The following is a 20033-nucleotide window of genomic DNA, read 5'->3' on the forward strand; positions in this document are numbered from 1 at the left end:
CATTCTATGTTCTAGGGGTCCTTCCAGCTCTGATACTCTATGTCCTAAGGTCTCTCTCTCTTTTTTTTTTCAGCCAAAGACAAGGTTTATTAAAGATCCGCCATATTGACCAGATTCTTAAGGAATCTGAACATTTATGAGCTATTGACTAGATTATAAGAATCTGAGTCTTGGCTAGACTTTAAGAATCTCAGCCATTGGCTTGATTTTAAGAATCTGAACACTTTAATGGAGACAAGATGGATCTTATATACAGAAAGATTTGGGAGAGATCCAGGAGTGGCCAAGTAGTCTGGGGTGACTGGAGGAGAGGTCTAAGGAAGATCTAGACAGGAATGGCAAGTAAGCTGAAGGAAATAGAATGCCAGGGACCTGGACGTGGCCAAAGAAGAATGGAGTCTAGATAGGATTAGGGGCAATCAGGAGGTAACAGAACAGAATTGGGACATTGGGGGCCAGTTGAGTGGATTACAGCATTAGGCAAACACCAGAGATTTGGGAAAAGTCCAGGGATTTTCTTTTTTGAGGTCCAGATCCCAAAGATATGGTCTTTTCCTTTTAAGGGTTCAGATCCCATCCTCATCATTCCCCCCCTCAAACAAACGGGACTCAAATTTTTTTAGGGTAAGAGGTGAGGGTCTTAGCTTCTGAAACTGCTTCCTACTAGCAAGGGGCCAGGAGCTGTCCCTGCATCAAGGGGGTCCCAAAGAGGAGGTTGACTGGAACAGAGCACAGGCTGCATCCAGGGGACGATGAGGGGGACATTGGCTGGTACCTGCTGTTTTCTACCAACTGTAGGTAAATAGCCTGTAGTCTGGAAGACACAAATCCAAGTTTGGAGGCTGGCTAGCTTCTTTACCTTGACTCATCCCCTCTTCCCTCTCTCCCCATGGCTGCTGGGGGTTAAGGTGAGGGTGGGGGGTGAGCAGGATGTGCTAAACCTGGGTGATACTTCCAGGCAAAGGTTGCCCCAGGGCCCAAGCTGTAGCTGCTGCCCCTCCCCCCTCCTTCCTTTTGCCAGGTGGGGGAGGGCAAATTCGAAGGTGAGGGAGGAAGGGTGAAACTCTCTTCTCCTATGAGAGGGGTTAACAAAAATACCTCTTGATTTAAGGGAAGGGAATGGGAGAAGGGAGTGACCAGGCTTGTAAGGAGGTGTTTCAAAACTCCTTAATGATTGATCATAAAACCTCCAAAATCTGCTAAGACGTTTTTAGCTGTTCTAACTTTTCCCTATAACCTCCAAGAAGGAGGATTCAGGGGTGTAGCGGGGAAGGGAGTAAGTAAGCCTCAGGGAACCAAAAAGCACCTGCAGTTTTCCCAATTCCCTAGTGCTGGGAGAGAATTGACAGAATTGGGCATATGTTTCCAGGTAGGGAGTCCATCCATGTCCTCTATGCTGTGGAAGGTGTACCCAGATCCCTGGCCTCGAACCAAACCAGTCGACTGAGAGTCTGAGAGTGTCAGGCCAAGTGGGAGACAGACTCCTAACTGTCTGCCTGGAAAGCACCTCCAAGCCTTCCTAGGTACTTGGAGAGCTACTCCAATTGCAGGGCAAGAAACAGGGGGGGAGGCTTACATACCTTCCAGTCTTGGCGGGAGAAGAGCTTGAGGTTAGGCAACTTCACCATATGGGCCACCAAAATATTGAGGTTTAGAGGTTTAGGGGTGCTGGGACCCCAAAATCACAACACACAGGTCCTGCCTGAATGAATTTGACCCAAGCCTTCTTTCAGCCAAAGACAAGGTTTATTAAAGATCTACCATATTGGCCAGACTCTTAGGGAGTCTGAACATTTGTGAATGAGCCTTGGCTAGATTTTAAGAATCTGAGCCCTAAGGCCTCTTTCTGCTCTAATATTCTATGTTCTAATACCTCCCCTTCTTAACTTTAATAATATGTTATTTTTCCCAATTACATATAAAATAATTTTTAACATTTAAAAAATTTTTGAGTTCTAAATTCTCTCCCTCCCCCACCTCAAGACAGTAAGCAACTTGATATAGATTATACATGTACAATCATGCAAAATATATTTCCATATTAATTATGTTGTGAAAGAAGACCCAAATAAAAAAAACATGAAAAAAATTAAGTGAAAAGTAGTGTGTTTCAATTTGCACTCAGACTCCATCAGTTCTTTCTCTGGAGGTAGACAGTGTTTTTCATCATGAGTCCTTTGAAATTGTCTTGGATCATTGTATTGCTGAGAATAGCTAAGTCATTCATAGTTGATCATTGTACAATATTGCTGTTACTGTGCATGATGTCTCCTGGTTCTGCTCATTTCACTTTGCATCAGTTAATGTAAGTCTTTTTAGGTTTTTTTAAATCATCCTGCTCATTATTTCTTGCAGCACAATAGTATTTCATCACAATCATATACCACAACTTGTTCAGCCATTCCCCAACTGATGAACATTACCTCAATTTCCAATTCTTTTTTTCAAATTAATTCACCTCTAGTTCTCAACAATCACCTCCACAAGCCCCAGAGCTCCAAATTCTCTCTCCCTCCCTCTCTGCTCCCCGCCCAAGACAGCTCTCAATCTGACATAGGCTCCACACATACACTCCCACCAAACACATCTCACACTAGCCATGCTGTAAAGAAGAATCAGAACCAACAGGAGGAACCACAAGAAAGAAGAAACAAAACAAAACAAGAAAATAAAGAGCAAACAGTATGCCTCTATCTGTATCCAAACTCCACAGTTCCCTCCCTGGACATGGACAGCACCCCCAACATGACACCCCCGAGATGTCCCAGATCCCCGCACTGCCGAGAAGAGCCAAGGCCATCAAAGTCATCACACAACGTGGCTGCCACTGTGCACAGCATCCTCCTGGCTCTGCCCACCCCACCCAGTGCCAGTCCACACAAGTCCCCCCAGGCTCCCTTCAACTCTACTTCCCCACCACCTCCCACAGCACAACAGTATTCCACCACATTCATACACCACAACCTGTTCAGCCACTCCCCAATTGATGGGCATACCCTTTCCAATTCTTTGCCACCACAAAAAGAGCTGCTAGAAGTATTTTTGTACAAATAAGATCTGTTTTCACTTTGATATTCTATGCCAGGGGTATGGCCTCAAGACCACATGTGGCCTTCCAGGTCCTTGGATGCAGCCTTTTTGACCGAATCCAAGTTTTACAGAACAAATCCTTTTAGTAAGGATTCAGTCAAAGGGCCACACTTGAGGACCAAGAGGGCCACATGTGGCCTTGAGGTCGCAGGTTCCCCACCCTGATCTATGCTGTATGTTCTAGGAGTCCTGTCCTATGTTTTCAGGCTCTTTCCAGACCTGACATTCTATATTCTAGTGTTTGTTGTTGCCGTGGGTTCATACCTATTCCTCCACTTTGGTGCAAGGTCTATGATGAATCCATCAGTTACCACAGAACAGCCTCCCACCCCACCCTCCATCATCACAGAGTTTGCAGTCCAATAGGAAAGATAAGACACATACACAAACAAGGCCCACAAGGCCTAATGAAATAACAGCCATATCAGAAGCACAGGCAAAGTCAACAGGCAAGGGAGATCAAAGAGAGAACGGTGGGATGAGAGAAATCAGAGAAGGCTTCTTTGCAAGAGGTGGAATTCGAACTAGTTCCAACAATAATTTTCTTTGAAATACGAATCCACCTTGAAAGTACTCACAGTCCATTGGTAATAATCCTCATATTTCCCTTATGTGCATGCTGTTTAAAAAGCTTGAAAATTGTCTCCCGCTAATTCATGTGCTCCCAGCACTTAATCCACAGCCATTCTTTCCTAGCATCAAGTGAGATCTCAATCTCCTCTCTCCATTTTTCTTCCTCTGTGTCTCATTCTGTGTTTCCTGCAGGCATCACGGTGATAGAGTGGAGCTCCAGCAACAAACTCTTGATAGTTGGATCCCAGAATGGCATCCTGGTTGTATGGGGCATGCAGAAGCGGGAGAGTCAGGTGGTGCATATCCTAATGGGTCACACGGGTGAGATTCTGAAAGGGCATCTTTCTCATTTATTTCTTCTGATGGCTATAGCCAACTTTCTGAGGACCTGGGCCTCCACAGAATCATTTAATGAGAGGCAATAGGGAGGGCATGGAAACGATGGCATTGGAGGTTTGGGTGAGGAATTAGGGGTGTTCAGAGCTAGCGAAGACAATCCCTAGGAGGGATATGTGATAGTTATACTGATGTGTTTATTTAAAGGACTGTCAGGTGGAAAAGGCAAGGTCCACTTGGCCTCAGAGGGCAGAACCTGGAATAAAGGGGGGAAGTTGCAGAGAGGTAGATTTAGATTTAAGGCAATGAAAAACTTTATAATGAGAGATATCCAAAAATGGAATGGGCTGGTTGGGGTGGTAGGGTGTGAAGCCCTTGAGGTATGATTGAAGCAAAACCTGAATGATCAGTCAGTCAGTCAGCAAGCATTACTGAGTACTGACTTAAGTGCTGGGGACATAAAGAAAGGCAAAACCACATTTTCTACCCTTAAAGAACACACATTCTAATGGTGGAGACAATATGCAAGCAACTATATACACACATACATACAGGATAGATTGGCCTTGGTGATCTTTTGTGTGTGTGTGTGTGTGTGTGTGTGTGTATGTGATACAGTTGGGCTTAAGTGACTTGCTCAGGATCACACAGCTAGTAAGCATCAAGTGTCTGAGGCCAGATTTGAACTCAGGTCCTCCCAACTCCAGGGCTGGTGCTCTATCCACTGCACCACCTAGCTGTCCCTATATAGGATAAGTTGGAAGATGAACTCAGAGGGAAGGCATTAGTATTAAATGGGGTTCTTTCAGAAAGAGGGATTTTTCAGGGTAAGTGGAAGCTAGTCTCATGCTAGCAGTGGGAAGTGCTGATGTTGGGGAGACTGGGAAAGGCCTCTTGTAGAAGGTGGTGTTTGAGCTGTCTTGAAGGAGGCCAAGATTGCTAGGAGGCGGAGGTTAGTAGGAAGTGGGCAGCCTGTGAAAGGATATGGAGTCAAGAGACAGAGTGTCACGTGTGAGAAACAGCAAGAAGGCTGGATCATAGACTACACGGAGGAGAGTAAAGTATAAGAAGAGTGGGAAGATATGAAGGGAGGCATGTCCTGGGGGTTGGCAGATGACAGCTACCAAAATCTTCACTGGGTGATGAAGGGACCTCAAAGGGGAAGTTACTGAGGGATTATGGTAGAGGGAGAATATGCAAGAAGAAAGAGGGTTGTTGTTGTTCAGTGATTTTCAGTCGTGTCCAACTCTTTGTGACCCCAATTGGGTTTTGTTTTGTTTTTTGGCAGAGATACTGAAGTGGTTTGCCATTTCCTTCACCAGCTCACTTTACAGATAGGAAACTGAGGCAAACAGGGTTATGTGACATGCCCAGGGTCACACAGCTAGGAAGTGTCTGAGGCCAGATTTGAATTCAGGTCTTTTTGACTCCAGGCCCAGCATTCTATCTACTGAGCCACCTAACAACCTCTCAAACTCCCTTATCATGAACATTGTGGGGAGCAGGGTTCAGGGAAATGAAAGTAAGGGACAGGGCATAGGGAATGAGGAATTGGTTTGTATGATGACAGCTGGGGGTGGTGGGATGGCATCAGAATCACTAGGATTGAGAGAGTAGGAGGGGGTGGAAGTATGCTAGTCTTTCAGGAATGAGCCTAAGCAGAATAACAATGGCTGGGGAGGGGTCTGTGCAGGAATGCGGAAGATTAGACCACTTTTTGTTCAGGTCTAGATTGGGTTTGATGGCAGCTTCTTAGGTCCCTTCTTGCTCTGAGATTCTATGGCTATACCACTTAGATATATTCAATTGCCTTTATTTTCATAAGTTCTAACAGAAAATGGTTTTATAAAAATGTAAAATAAAGACCAAAATGTATGTTAATGATTAAACTGCTCTTTTAAAAAATGATGTAATTTAGAATATACTATATCAGCCTTGAAAGCGTAGATTTTTTGGTGAAAATAAGCTTGCAAGTGAATAGAGTGCCAGGGCTGGTATTAGGAAGAGCCCAGATTCAAAATAATCCTCTGACACTTATTTAGATATGTTTCCCTAGGCAAATCACTTAACCAATCTGTACCGATTTCTTCATCTTTAACACAAAGCCAACACTTATAGTAGGGGCAGCACACTAGCTGTGTGCCCCTGGGCAAGTCACTTAACCCTGTTTGTCCCAGTTTCCTCATCTGTAAAATGAGCTAGAGAAGTAAATGGCAAATCATTCCTGTATCTCTGCCAAGAAAACCCCAAATGGGGTCACAAAGAGTTGGACATGACTGAAAACCACAGAACAAAGGGCTTTGCAAACCTTAAAGTGCTCTATAAATGTCATTATTGTGACCATTTGTTTCAAAGCCATTGGCATTTCTGGGTGTTGAAATTTTAATATATCTCAAGTGTTGCGAATGCTCTTTCCTGTGTTATAGGAGAGGTGAGGTGTGTGAAAACATTTGGACAAGGCAATTATGCCATCTCTGCTTCCAAGGACCGTACACTTCGTGCATGGAATTTAGTTTCTGGCAAGGAGAAGTATGTCATTTGGGATGGAGTCTCTACTGATCCCAGAGAGCCACATTTCTGTTGCCTTCATGTGGATGAAAAGAATAAAGTTGTGTATTCAGTATCTGGTTCAAAGGTATGGAGGACACGAATCATCAAATCATGGGAACAGTTACCACAACTCAGGAGGCAAGGCAGGTGATCTGTGGGGTAGCATCAGTTACAAAATTTCTAATGAGGGGCACCAGCCTCTTCCACTCTGAGGTTGCCTGGATAAAAGCAAGGAGCTCCAGAGATGTTGACTTGGTATTACGCTGGCCCAATATAATGCAATGGCAAAGCTGTTGGACTTTGTGGGGAGGAGGGAAGATATGAGAGACAGGTGAAATTTTTCAGTAGGAGAGTAATGCTGCTCTGGGAGGAGGGGGTCTGGTATTCCTAAGTGACTTTTCTTGTGGGTTTGTTTCTCCTCTCAAAATTCAGTCTTCATTCTACTTTGCATGGCTGTCCTGAACCTTCTCAAATCTCCTATACATCCTCAGGAGAGGACCCTGTGTCATAGTTTGTTGAGAAAATAGAAGTCTTTAGTCCTGAGTTCCCCTCTTCTTTCCTTTCTTTCTTTTCCTTTCCTAGATAAAACATACCCCATTCTTTCCCTCTTTTTCTCTGGTCTCTGTTAAAGGTATCACTCTTCTCACCAAGGTCATCTCCTTCTTCATATGCCCCTGATTCTATCCCATCCTATGACCCCACAAGTCATTTCCTCTCTCCGGTCTTCAGTCTCTATCTGTTGGTTCCCTGTTGGCTGCTGCGTACAAAATGTTCGTCTCCACACTCTTTAAAAATCCTTACTTAACTCTACCATCCTTACAATCACCCTGCATCTCCCCTCCCCTTCACAGCTCAATACTAGTCCAATCTGCCTACATGCTATGCCTACTCTTCTCTCACTCACTTCTCCAGAGTCAGAGATCTGACTTTCAATCTCATTACTTTACTGAAACTGCCCTCTCTAGTTAACAATGATTTCTAAAATAAAAATTTAATACCTTTTGTTTTTACAGAGCCTAAAATTTCTCCTGCCCTTTCCCATAGAGCCATCCCTCTTGCCAACAAAGACTTATATTTTAAAGAAAAAGAGGAAGTGGGACAACTAGGTGGTACAGTGGATAAAGCTCTGGCCTTGGGGTCAGGAGGACCTGAGTTCAAATGCAGCCTCTTACACTTGACACTTATTAGCTGTGTGACCCTGGGCAAGTCACTTAACCCTGATTGCCTCAGCAGGAAAAAAAAAAAGAGGAAGTGAGAAAAAAAAACAGCACAACTGATCAATTCAACAAAAATTTAGACAGTATATGCAATGTTCCACAGCCACGGACCTCCCACTTTTGCAAAGTAATAGGGAAAAGTATTTTCTCATATTTCTATCTTGTGGTCAAGCTGACACTTTGCAATTTTACAACGTTGACTCTCGACTGTCTAGTGGCTATGTTTTTTTTTTATTTCTATTGTTATAGCCATTGGGTGCATTGTCTTCTTGTCTCTGCTTTACTTGGGTGCAATTTATCTCAGCCTTTCCCTATTTCTTTTTGTCATATTTGTCATTTCTTACCGCACAGTCACATTCCATTATATCCACGCAGCACGATCTGTTTTTCCATTTCCCGAACAGTAGGCATCTATTTCCAATGATCTCTTAATTGCCAAGCTGATGGCCTTTTCTCAGGTCTCACCCATCCTTAACCTCTTTGAAGCACTTAACTTTGACTGTCCTTTCACTTCCTGGACACTGCCTCCTCTGCAGGCTTTCCTGATATGGATCTCTCTTGATTCTCCACCTGCTGGTCTGACTGTAGCCTCCTTTGCTGGATCTTCATTTACGTCATGCCCCCTAACTGTGGGTACGCCCCACGGTTTTGTCCTGGGCCCTCTTCTCTCCTCCACCTCCACATTCTCTTAGTGGCCTCATTAGATGCTGTGGATTGAATTGTCATTTCTCTACGCAGCTGATAATTAGCACTGACACCTAACATTTATATGGTGCTTACTTTGTGCCGGCACTGTGCTGAGCGCTTTACAAATATTACCTCATTCAATCTTGTTGACAACTCTGGGAGGTAAGTGTTATTATTAGCACGATTTTACAGTTGAGGAGGGGCAGCTCAGTTCCTGACTACAGGCTCAGCACTCTCTCCGCTGCACCATCAGCTGCATGACTCCCAGATTTATCTTTCTAGCTTTAGTCTCTCTTCTGAGTTTCAGTCCCATCATCAACTATTAGAAATTTCAAACTGAATATCCCAAAGGCATCTCCTACTCAGTATGAATATGAGATTTCAACAGAATCCATTCTTTTCTTCTCCAAACACCATCATCCAGCCTGCCAGTCATTCAAATTCACATCAGAGTAATCCTTGCCATCTCACTTTCCCTTACCCCACATATTCAATTAATTGGCAAATCTTATTGATTTTGCCTCACACCATCTCAGGCCGGCACATCACCTTCTGCACTGACTATAACAATAGCCTCCTAATTGATCTTCCTGCCCCTTCTCTAATCCATCCCACAGAAAGCTGCCAGAGTGATTTTCCTGAGGCATAGGTCTGCCTTCTGCTCAATAAACTCCAGTGGCTCCCTATAACCTCTAGGATCAAATACAAAGTCCTCAGTCAAATGCCACCTTGAACACGAATCTTTTCCTGATGCCCCCAGATGCTAGTGCCTCCTTCTAGAAATGACTACTTATTTTGCATATGTTTTGTGTATGTATGTGCCCATTGTCTACACTGATGGAATGGAAGCTTCTGGAGGGGGCCTTTTATTTTCTTTTTTGCATCCTCAGCACCTAATACGGTGCCAGGCACACAACAGGAGCTTAATAAATTCTTGTTGATTGACTGATTTGATTGCATGCCTCTATTTTGTGTGTGGCCCTGGGAAAATCTTGTATATTGGCCAGTACCATGAACTTCCATGATGTCTTAGGCTTAGAGTATACACCAAAGGTCAAGGTGATGATGGCTGTCATGAAGGCAATGGTTTTATCTTTGACAACACCTTCTGATACCTTTGCAGTTCTCTCTGGAGTGCTTGGGTCATCAGATAGCTCCAATAGTCAGAAGCCTAGAAATCATGACAGAATAACAGACTGATAGGAAGGGTGCTAGAGGCATCTAGCCCACCCTCTCTACCCAAAGCAGTAAACTTCTGTACAACATCCCTTACCAGTGGCCATCCAGCCTCTTCCTGCAGTTCTCCAAAGGCAGTGGAAATGCCTTATCACCCCCTCACGTTGTTGTTCAGTCATTCTAGTCGTGTCCAACTCTTTGCATCCCCTTTTGGGGGTTTTCTTGGGAAAGGTACCAGAATGGTTTCCCATTACCTTCTCCAGCTCATTTTACAGATAGGGAAATGGAGGCCAAACAGGGTTAAGTGACTCACTTAGGTTCACACAGCTAGTAAGTACCTGAGGCCAGATTTGAACTCAGGAAGAAGAGAAGTCTTCCTGACTTCAGGCCTGGCACTCTATGCACTGTGCCACCTAGCTGCCCATAGTGCCCATAAGTGACTTACCCAAGGTTATATAAGTAGTATGTAGCAAGGCTGGGATGTGAACTCAGGTTTTCTAATTCTAAATTTAGGCCTCTCTCCACTGCATGATCTCAACTTCTCAAGACTGTAACAGGGGCCTCATGTGTGAGCAAGCATGTCTTCCTCCTTGTTGGTCAAATGCATATCAGTCTCACCTTTGTATGTTCCCTACAGAAAAGGACTCCTACATGGAAAAGGGTCAGGTATCCTTAGTTTCTGGGTATCTGTATGTGAAGAGGGAGTCTAAGGGGCTAGCTCAAATTGGTCAGATTACTAGGGGTAGCATTGGCCTCTGTTGAGCCTTAGCTCAGATTAATCTGGATAGATTTGTATCTGAGAATATGATTCTGATATCCCTCCTGTCCCCTACAGAGAAAGATAGTTTACAAGGGAAGACGTAGTGGAAGAAGGTAGACCTTTTATCTGATGAGAGGAGAACCCTCGTTAAGGTCACAAGCTGATTGATTTCTGTTCATCATTCCTTTAGGTTAATGCATGGAACCTGGAAACTGCAAAAGCTATTTTCCACATTGTGAGTGATGGACGGGATCCTTGGCTTTGGGCCACAGTATTTCCTTTCAGCTCAGGGGTTGTGACAGTATCTAAAGAAGGGCTTGTGAGTACCTGGGATGCTTGCACTGGAAAATCCAGGTCAAAGCACTATCTCTCCAGCCTGAAGGAAGAAACCTTGACTAGCGGGACCTCCCTCCAGAAGCAAGGACGGATTGTTGTAGGCTCCAACAGTGGCTCCCTCCTATTGGTAGGCATCTCTGGTGATTATTATCATTAGCTCACTGGTAAAAGCGAGCGGCCTGACTAGCTACCAGGATGACAAGTTACATATCTTAGAAAGGCTGTTTAATCTGAGTATAAAGATCTGGGCTTGAATCCTGGCTTCCCCAAGATGCCAGTGTAACTGTAAAGGAATGATTTTCTTCTCCAGACCACTGTTTCTTCACATATAAAATGAAGGGGTTGGACTCAATAGTATTTAAGGCCCCTTTGGTCTCTGACATTCTATGCTTTAGTTTCAAAGGTTCCTCCTACCTCTAATATCTCTTGTTCTGAGGTCCCTTCTATCCCTGACATTTTGTGTTCTGAGGTCCCTCTCTGCTCTGACATTCTAAGTTCTCAGATGTCTGTTAGTTCTGAAATTTTAAGTTCTAAGGTAATTTCCAGATCTGACAACCTAGGATCACTCTGCTCTTGCACAGGACTGTTGTGAGGATCAAATGAGAAAATGGATGTGAAAGTGCTTGTAAATGTGAGCCATTTATTGCCCAAGAATCATTAGCAATGGAATTGCCATTGTACTCTCTTCCAGTATAAAAAATACTCCATTTCTATGAAATAGAAAAGGGGAGGAGAAAGGCATTACAAACCTACTGACTCATATCAATGCCACAAATCATGAAAAAATAATTATATCTATAGCACTTTTCTCACAACACTGTGAGGGAGGTGATTAAATATTTCCACTTCAGAGATGAAGAAACTGAAGATTAAAGAGGTAAAAGATCTTGCCCAAGTTCATATTTATAGTATTAGAGCTGAGATTTGAATAGGTATCCAAACTCCAAAACCAGTACTTTTTCTAGTCTATAAGGCGCCAGAGGAAATAAGTAGAGGTTACTGATTCCAACTATTTAACCAGTTAATAAAACTTCTCTATAATATTCTTGGCTTGAGGTCAATCAGCCTTTGCTTGAACATCTCTATGACAAGAAGTTCACTACCTTACAGGGTAGCTGGTTTGGTTGTTAGATAGCTTTGATAGTTAGAAAGTTCTTCCTTAGACTGAGCTAAAATCTGCCTCCTCATAACTAGCATATGAAACCAAAGAATCTTAAAGCTGAAAAGTACTTCAGAAGACAAGTAATGCAACCCTGTCTGAAGCAAGAATAAATACCTTCTACAACACCCATAACAAGTGCTCAATCAGCTCTGCTTGAAGAGCTCCAGCAATGAGGCACTTACTACCTGAGGCAGTATGATATAGTGGAAAGAATGATCAACCTCAATCCATCACAGTTGATCCCTGATTGGTCCCCTCAGTTACAGCACCATAGTGGATCCAAGTTAAGTTGGATGAAATTCAAGGACCAATGTTAACAGCTCTGAGCTTTGAATAACTGTGCACAGCTTTCTGCTCTGATGATGGCCAAAAAAATGAACTGGATTTTTTTTTTTGTTGTCAGAAAGAACCAGTTCTATGTTTATAATGTTTACTGAACAAGAACAGTGTTTAGGGGCAGCTAGGTGGCGCAGTGGATAGAGCACCGGCCCTGGATTCAGGAGGACCTGAGTTCAAATGTGGCCTCAGACACATAACACTTACTAGCTGTGTGATCCTGGGCAAGTCACTTAACCCCATTACCTAGCCAAAAAAAAAAAAAAGAACAGTGTTTTTAGCTAGCACATGCATGAGAGCAGCCAATAAGCAAAAGTCTTAAGAACAGTTTGCTTTCTTTCTTCCCAGAAGGAAGATTTTCCCTTTTATAACTCCAGGGTCCAGACTTGAAGGTGACAGCTCCCTCTTTCATTTTTAACCTAATCTAGAAGGGATTATGCAGGGTTCTCTTATAAGAGGCAGGGCTAGGAAGAAAATGTCAGAGGAGAGGACACTGTATCATCCCATTTCCTTGAAAGGCATGAAGTATGTCCTAGAAACCAGTAAAGAATACTTAACTTGCTAGTCCTGTTAATTTGGTGAAATCACTGGGGGAGGGAGGTAAAATGGGTGACGCCTACGGTCTTAATCTGATATTACATGGGAAATCATCTTCAGTGGATCTTTTGGGAATTTAAATTAAAAATTTTATTATATATCTCCCCTTTCTTCCCCCCCAAAACAGATCTCCCCTCAGGGAAGCAGTCTGCTGGAAAAAGTCCCCACTGCTGTGCAGCTTCTGGTAGTTTCAGAAGATGAATCTCTTCTTGCTGCAGGTACAGAATGATTCTAGCCTTCTTACCTGACAATGATACTATCCCTCTCTCTCCTTCCCCATCTGTCTCTTTGTCTCTGTGTATGTGTGTATACACACACACACACACACACACACACACACACACACACACATACATTCACATGATATTTTATAATTTATAAAGTAACTTCTCATCCATTATCTCCTTTGCTCCTCACAGCCGCCCTATTTGAGAGATAGGGAAGGCCATTATTATACCCATTTTACAGGTGAAGGAACTGAAGCTCTGGAAGGGGAAGTGAATTGTCCAGGTTTGAATGGCTTAGAGGTGACAAACTTGGTATTAGAACCTAGGTCTTCCAGTTAAGTCCACAGCTATTCTGTACTGTATCAAATGGAAATTGTAACTTTAAACTACAGCTTTGACAAGTTTGCTTCGGATTCAGGAACCAGATGCAATTTTCAGCTTAGAAAGAAGGGGCTGGAGATGAGATGGCTTATTTCTGGAGGGCATTGATTCTAATCTAAAATTACAGTCACTTAGGGTCTGCAAAAGGACCTCTAAGGGCCTCTGGAACGCAACACACAAGGAGCTAAAACATGTTTGGCGGCAGTACTCCTGGACTACTTTCAGGATAGTGGTTGGTTCTTCAGGCATCGGTTGTTTTCCTTTTAGGCAGGTGAAGCAAGTGTAGCAGCATCTGAGAAGCCTTGGGAACACCCCGATTGGCTCCCCACAGATATCTACGAAGAGTGAGGCTCTCCAGTGTGATGAACTTTTCAAATGTACGTGGGCAGGAAGTATAGAGTGGATTTTTGTAATTTCTTAAACAATTGCATTGCAAATTCTAGTAGGAGCCACAGTGAAATTTCTAGGCACCTCAGTAAGCTGACTCCTGGGATTGACCAGATCCTTTAAACATTCCATAAAATACCCTTTGGTGGGAATAAAAACTTCAAACAACACAAAGTGATTGTAAGGGGGTTGGAATAAAAATGTTCCAATCCCATTCTACTGATTTTTGTATCTATTTCTATTGACAATTTTTATTTCCATTTAACCCAACAAATAATAATGATAATACCTCATATTAAATAAAGCCTTAAAATATAAGAATCATTAGAGTATTGGAGTACTCAAGGTTCAAAGTACTACATAAATACTTTCAATACTTTTGGATTTATAATCTCATTAATGTGGTTTTTTTCTCCAATGGTTCAGATAACAAAGTATCCAAACTTCTCATCCCCTGCAACTCTTGTTCATGTCCTCTGGTAAATCTTCTACTGGGGACGAAATCTCCCTGAACCTTCCACCCTTGGTCTTAACTCTAAATTTTGGGGCTAATCACAGCAGGTATACTGGCTCTGCCACTCATCTGTGTGATTTTAGTTGAGTTATTTAATCTCTGTGTGATTAAGTTTCCCCATCTGTAAAATTAGGGGACTGAACTGCAAATTAGGACTTCTTAAATTTTTTTTATTCATGACCCTTTTCTCTGGAGAAATTTTTATGTGACCCCAGGTACATAGGTATATAAATCAAACATTTACTGATAATAAATCAAAAAGAAACTTATTTTAAAACAATTCTTTGGTATACATATAATTTTGCCATTTATTAAGATGAAAGCAAATTTGTATACTAATGAGATGGATGTGCTTATTTATTTTTACATAAAGAATTAAATCTTGGTGGAATATTTGATACCGTAGGATATAGAGCATCTTCAACATTTTTCAGAGTTGATCAATATTTTGATTTATAATTGTCAATGCTAAGAATGCCGCTTCACATAAATATATAGTACAAAATGGTACGTGTAGTACCATTTCAGAAACTGTTGGAAATTCTGTCCTAATCCCAACCCAAAATTCATTTAATGATTTTGTATGTACAGTAAAAATACTGCAATTCATAAAATACAATAGTCTCAAATCTGAGCTGAGGTGTTTCTGGCAGTGCTTACTTGGGCTGCATTGTGCAACTTCACTGTAGCCTTGGTTGTGGACACACAACACTCACACTTTTGTTTTTTTTGTTTTTGGTGAGGGCAATTGGGGTTAAGTGACTTGCTCAGGGTCACACAGCTAGCGAGTGTTATGTGTCTGAGGCCAGATTTGAACTCCAGTCCTCCTGACTCCAGGGCTGGTGCTCTGTCCACTGTGCCACCTAGCTGCCCCTCAACACTCGCACTTTGCACTGCACATGCTGGTCACACTAAGGAACACTTCCAGAAACACCTTGGATTCATTACGCTTTTGATTTTGAATTAAATTTTGGTCACTGTGTGTTTAGAAACCTTTTACTGTTGCCAAATTTTTCGTGACCCCCACATTCAGTTATGTGACTCCACATAGGGTCATGACCCGCAGTTTAAAAAGTGCTGGACTAGATGACCTTTAAGTAGTTCCTTTAGGGGCAGCTAGGTGGCACAATGGATAAAGTGCCAAGCTTGGAGTCAGAAAAACTCATTTTAGTGAATTTAAATCTGGCCTCAGACACTTACTAGCTATGTGACCCTAGGTGAGTCATTTAACCCTGTTTGCCTCAGTTTCCTCATATACAAAATGAGCTGGGGAAGGAAGAGGCAAACCACTCCTTTCTTTGCCAAGAAAACCCCAAATGGGGTCATGGAGTCAGACACGACTGAAACAACTGAACAACAACAAAAAGTAGTTCCTTCAAGCTCCTGGTCTGCAGTTTTATGAGTTGAATCCTTCTACATGACAGCCCACCAGATACCTGAAGGCAGTGATTGTGTCATAGGAGGGAGGAAAAAGGGGGCTGTAGGACTCCGTGGTCTGCTATTTCCATAGTGTTCTTAACCACTACAGCTCTACAGGAGTCCTTCCTTCACACATACCACTCACTTGAGCTCAATCTTCTCTAAATGGAGGAGGAAGAACTTAATGAAAATCATTTGATTGGCTTTGAGGAGGGCACTTAGGGTCTGTGGTCTCTGTGAGGAAAGTATGGCAGACCTCTGCCACAGCCATAAACACTACCCATCAGAATGTTTTTTACATGGTAGGTGCTTAATAATTATTTCTTGAATTGAAGTTGCTAAATTGCAAGGCGGGGAGTGGACCTGGAAAGCTATTTATTTGGCAGCTAACAAAGCACAAAGGAGATTCTTGTAAAATGTGGTAGTTGGAGCTGTAGTTCTCCAGCTCCATTACTGATTCAGAATTTAGAGCTAAAAGGTACCCCAAAAATCATTTACCAGTGAGACTGAGGCCCAGAGGGGGAAAGAACTTGCCCAGAATCACACCTAATATAGTACCAGAGCTGGAAGTCAAAGCCATGTCTCCTGTGTCCAATTCTAGGGCTCTTCTCACTGTACCCCATTTTTCTTACTAGCCCCCTCCTTTTCTAGGTAATGAAACTAAAACTCAATATAGTTAAATATCATATAGCAAATCGGTAGCAGAAAAGATTGAATAGTCTAATTTTCTTAGAGTAAGTCAGTCAACAAACATTTATTAAGCCCTTAATATATGCTAGGCACTGTATTGAGCTCTGAGGATACAAAAAAAAAGGCAAAAAAGATGGTCCCTGCATTCAAGGAGCTCACATTCTATATGGGGAGGGAGCATGCAAATATATGTGTACATACAAGATGTATGTACGGTATGAATGGGAGGCAATCTGAGAGGGAAGGTCCTAGTAGTAGGCAGGATTGGGAAAGGCTTCCTGAGAGGATGGGATTTGAATTGAGTCTTGAAGGAAGCCAGAAGGCTGAGGTAAGGAGGGAAGACATTCTGGGCCTGGAGAAGCCAGTGAAAGGTATGGATCAAGGGGATGAAGTGTTGTATGCAAGAAGGTCAGTGTAGATGGATCATAGTCTGGAGGGGAGTAAAGTATTATCATACTAGATAAGCAGAAAAAGTCCAGGTTGTAAACGGCTTTAAATGACAAAGGATTTTATATTTGATTCTGGTGGTAATAGGGAGCCACTGTAGTTCTATGTTTATGGTGTATGTGTGTTATGCGTGGGTATGTGGGTGTAACAGACCTGAAATTCAGGTAAATCACTTTGGTAGCTGAATGATGGCTGGAGTGGGGAAAAATTTGAGACAGGGAGACCAGCCACCAGATTATTGGAATAGGTCGGGCATGAGGTGATGAGGGCCTGTATCAGGGTGGTGGCTACATGAGTATAGAAAAGGGGACATTGAGGAGTGAAAGGGGACATTGAGGAGTGATATGGTGAAAGTGAAAACCAGACTTGGCAACAGATTGGGTATATGGGATAAGTTAGAGGGAGGAGTTGAGGATGATCTTTAGGTCTAGGTGCCTGGGAAAACGGTGTTGCCTTTGACCAAAATAGGAAAGTTGGAAAAGGGGAAAGTTTTGGTGGGAAACATAATGAGTTCATTTTTTGGACACAATGAGTTTGAATATTTAATCTGAGATGTTCAAAAGGCATTTGGTGGTGTGAGTCTGGAGCTCAAGAGACAGACTTGGACTGGACGTGTAGATCTGAGAATGAACTGCAGAGAGATGACAACTGAATCCATGGGAACTGATGAGATCACCAAAGGAGATAGTATAGAGAGAAGTGAAGAGAAGAGGGCCTATGACAGAGCCTGGGTGGTCACTTATGATTAGCAGGCATGAAGGAACTGTCGGATAAGTAGAAGGAGAACTAGGAGAAAACCAGGGTCACAAAAACCTAGAGAGGAGAGAGTATCAAAGAGAAAAGGGTGATTGGCAGCATCATAGGCTGCAGGGAGGTAAAAAATAATCATTGCAGCTAATAATAGCTAGCATTTATATAACTAGGTGTTTTATAAATATTGTCTCATTTGATTCTCACAACAATCTTAGGATTATTATTATCTTCATTTTACAGATGAAGAAACTGAGGTTCAGTGAGGTTAGGTGACTTACTCAGGGTCACACAGCTACTAAATGACACCAGATTTGAACTCAGTTATTCCTAGTTCCAGGTCCAGCATTCTATCTAGTGAGCTACCTTTCTGTCTCCAGAAGGAGGATGAGGACTGAGAATAGGCCATCAGGTTTGGCAATTAAGAGGTCATTGGTAACTCTGGAGAGAGCATTTTCAGTTGAATGATGAGGTTAGATGCCAGCTTGCAGAGAGTTTAGGAGCTAGTGAGAGGGTGCAAAGTGGAGATACCTAGTGTAGATATTCATTTTTTTCTTTTTTTCTTTTCTTTTTTTTTTTTTGGTGAGGGTAATTGGGGTTAAGTGACTTGCCCAGAGTCATACAACTACTGAGTGTTATGTGTCTGAGGTTGGATTTGAACTGAGGTCCTCCTGACTCCAGGGCCAGTGCTCTATCCACTGTGCCACCTAGCTGCCCCTACATTGATTTTTTAAAATAAATTTTATTTTGTTTTTAAATGAAAGGAATAGGAAAGATACAATGGTTGCCAACAGAGGTGTTAGGATCAAGTTTTTTCTTGTCTTTTTTTTTTTAAAGGATAGAAGCAGTAGCATAAGATAATGTTGGAAACATAAGATAGTAAATTTGGGAAGATCTTTTTATGGTGTCAATTTTAAACCTTCAGGACAAGAATTTGATTTCTAAAAAAAAGAATTTGATTTCTACTTGTTTATAGCACTGATAAAATGCAATGTTGTTCACTTCTCTCCCTCTGTACACATTCAAGTATTCAGAATGCCCAGATTTGTGTATGTAATTCCAATCCCAAATCTTGTTAGTATGAAAGTTTCTCCTTATTGGTGGAGATGAATGCCCTGCCTGAATGAGGGGTGGGGCAGAGTTGGCTTAAATGTTACTTTTAAGCTGTCACTGTCTTGGCTGCAAATCTGAGTCCCTGAATTTCTGAAAAACTGTGTGGAATGCTCTTTCTTTTGATTCGTTTAGTCAGCCTCTTCAGTGCTGGGTCTAGAAGAAGCACCTCCAGGTGGGCCTGTTTCATCACCTGGGAATCCACCAGGCATGCCTCCTGGCATGCTCTCTGCACTCTGGCAGAGGTTGCATATCTCCATTTTTTTCTGCTGATGCTCAGATTTTTCCTTCTCAGAGTCTAGTTCTTATCGAGCTGGTTGGTTATTTTGTTACATTTATCAAGGATCTTCTGTTTGACTCCACTACCAATTTTACTTTACTTTCCAGTTTCTCATTCTCCATTGTAGCCTTCATGTCAAAAGAAAGCGTAAGATTCAAATGAGTTCTTGGAAGACGCCTTGTCTCTTTCCTTCTCATCTACAGCTTTGTTTTTCTCAATTTCCTGGACCATATGCTCAGTATTTTCTTTGTTCAGATGACCTTTCTCATCAGTGACGGTGATCTTATTCTCCTTGCTTGTGATCTTATCCGCAGCAGGCACACTAAGGATGCCCTTTTCAGATTATTTCATTCTGAGGAACACCCCTGGGATGAAGGGGAATTCCTGTGAGCTCAAACTTGCCAAGCATATATATCCTTAGTTATTGCCCTCTCACCTTCGTAAACCTGAATCAACATACCAGGCTGGTTGACTGAGTGGTAAAGGTCTGTGTCTGCTTGGTAGGGATGGTGGTATTGTGTCTGATGAGAACTGTCATAACTCCAAGAGCAGTTTCAGTATCAAGGGAAGGAGAATTGCCATCCAAAAGCAAGTCCCAAACATTCTCAGATTTATCTCCAGGCAAGATGGCAGCCTAGACAGCTGCACCACAAGCAACAGCTTCATTAGGATTGATACTTTTTTTTTTAAACACAAAGCTTAATAAATATTTTGTTTTTTCCAATTACATGTAAAAATTTTTTAACATTCATTTAAAAAGTTTTTTGAGTTCCAAATTCTCTCCCTCCCTTCCTCCCTTTCCCCCTCATTGAGAAGGTAAGCAATTTGATATAGGTTATATATGTGCAATCATGCAAAACATATTTCTATATTAGTATACTGTGAGAGAAAATACAGACCAAAAAAAAAAACCACCAAGAAAAATTTTTAAAGTTGAAAAAAAATGCTTCAATCTGCATCCAGATTTCATAGTTCTTTCTCTGGAGGTGGATAGCATTTTTCATCATG

At 42.2% G+C, this 20033-nt stretch overlaps 1 protein-coding gene across 1 annotated transcript in view; it reads left to right on the top strand.

The window, feature by feature from the left end:
- NWD1 (NACHT and WD repeat domain containing 1) overlaps window positions 1-20033 on the top strand; it is a 58817-nt gene that overhangs the window by 16035 nt on the left and 22749 nt on the right. Inside the window, 4 exon segments of the mRNA XM_020969428.2 lie at window positions 3856-3984; window positions 6426-6634; window positions 10580-10852; window positions 12948-13038. Coding sequence (XP_020825087.1) covers window positions 3856-3984; window positions 6426-6634; window positions 10580-10852; window positions 12948-13038 — 702 coding nt within the window.

The sequence above is a fragment of the Phascolarctos cinereus genome, unplaced genomic scaffold (genome assembly GCF_003287225.1).
Source record: "Phascolarctos cinereus isolate Bilbo 61053 unplaced genomic scaffold, phaCin_HiC Scaffold_4;HRSCAF=312, whole genome shotgun sequence".
NCBI lineage: Eukaryota > Metazoa > Chordata > Mammalia > Diprotodontia > Phascolarctidae > Phascolarctos > Phascolarctos cinereus.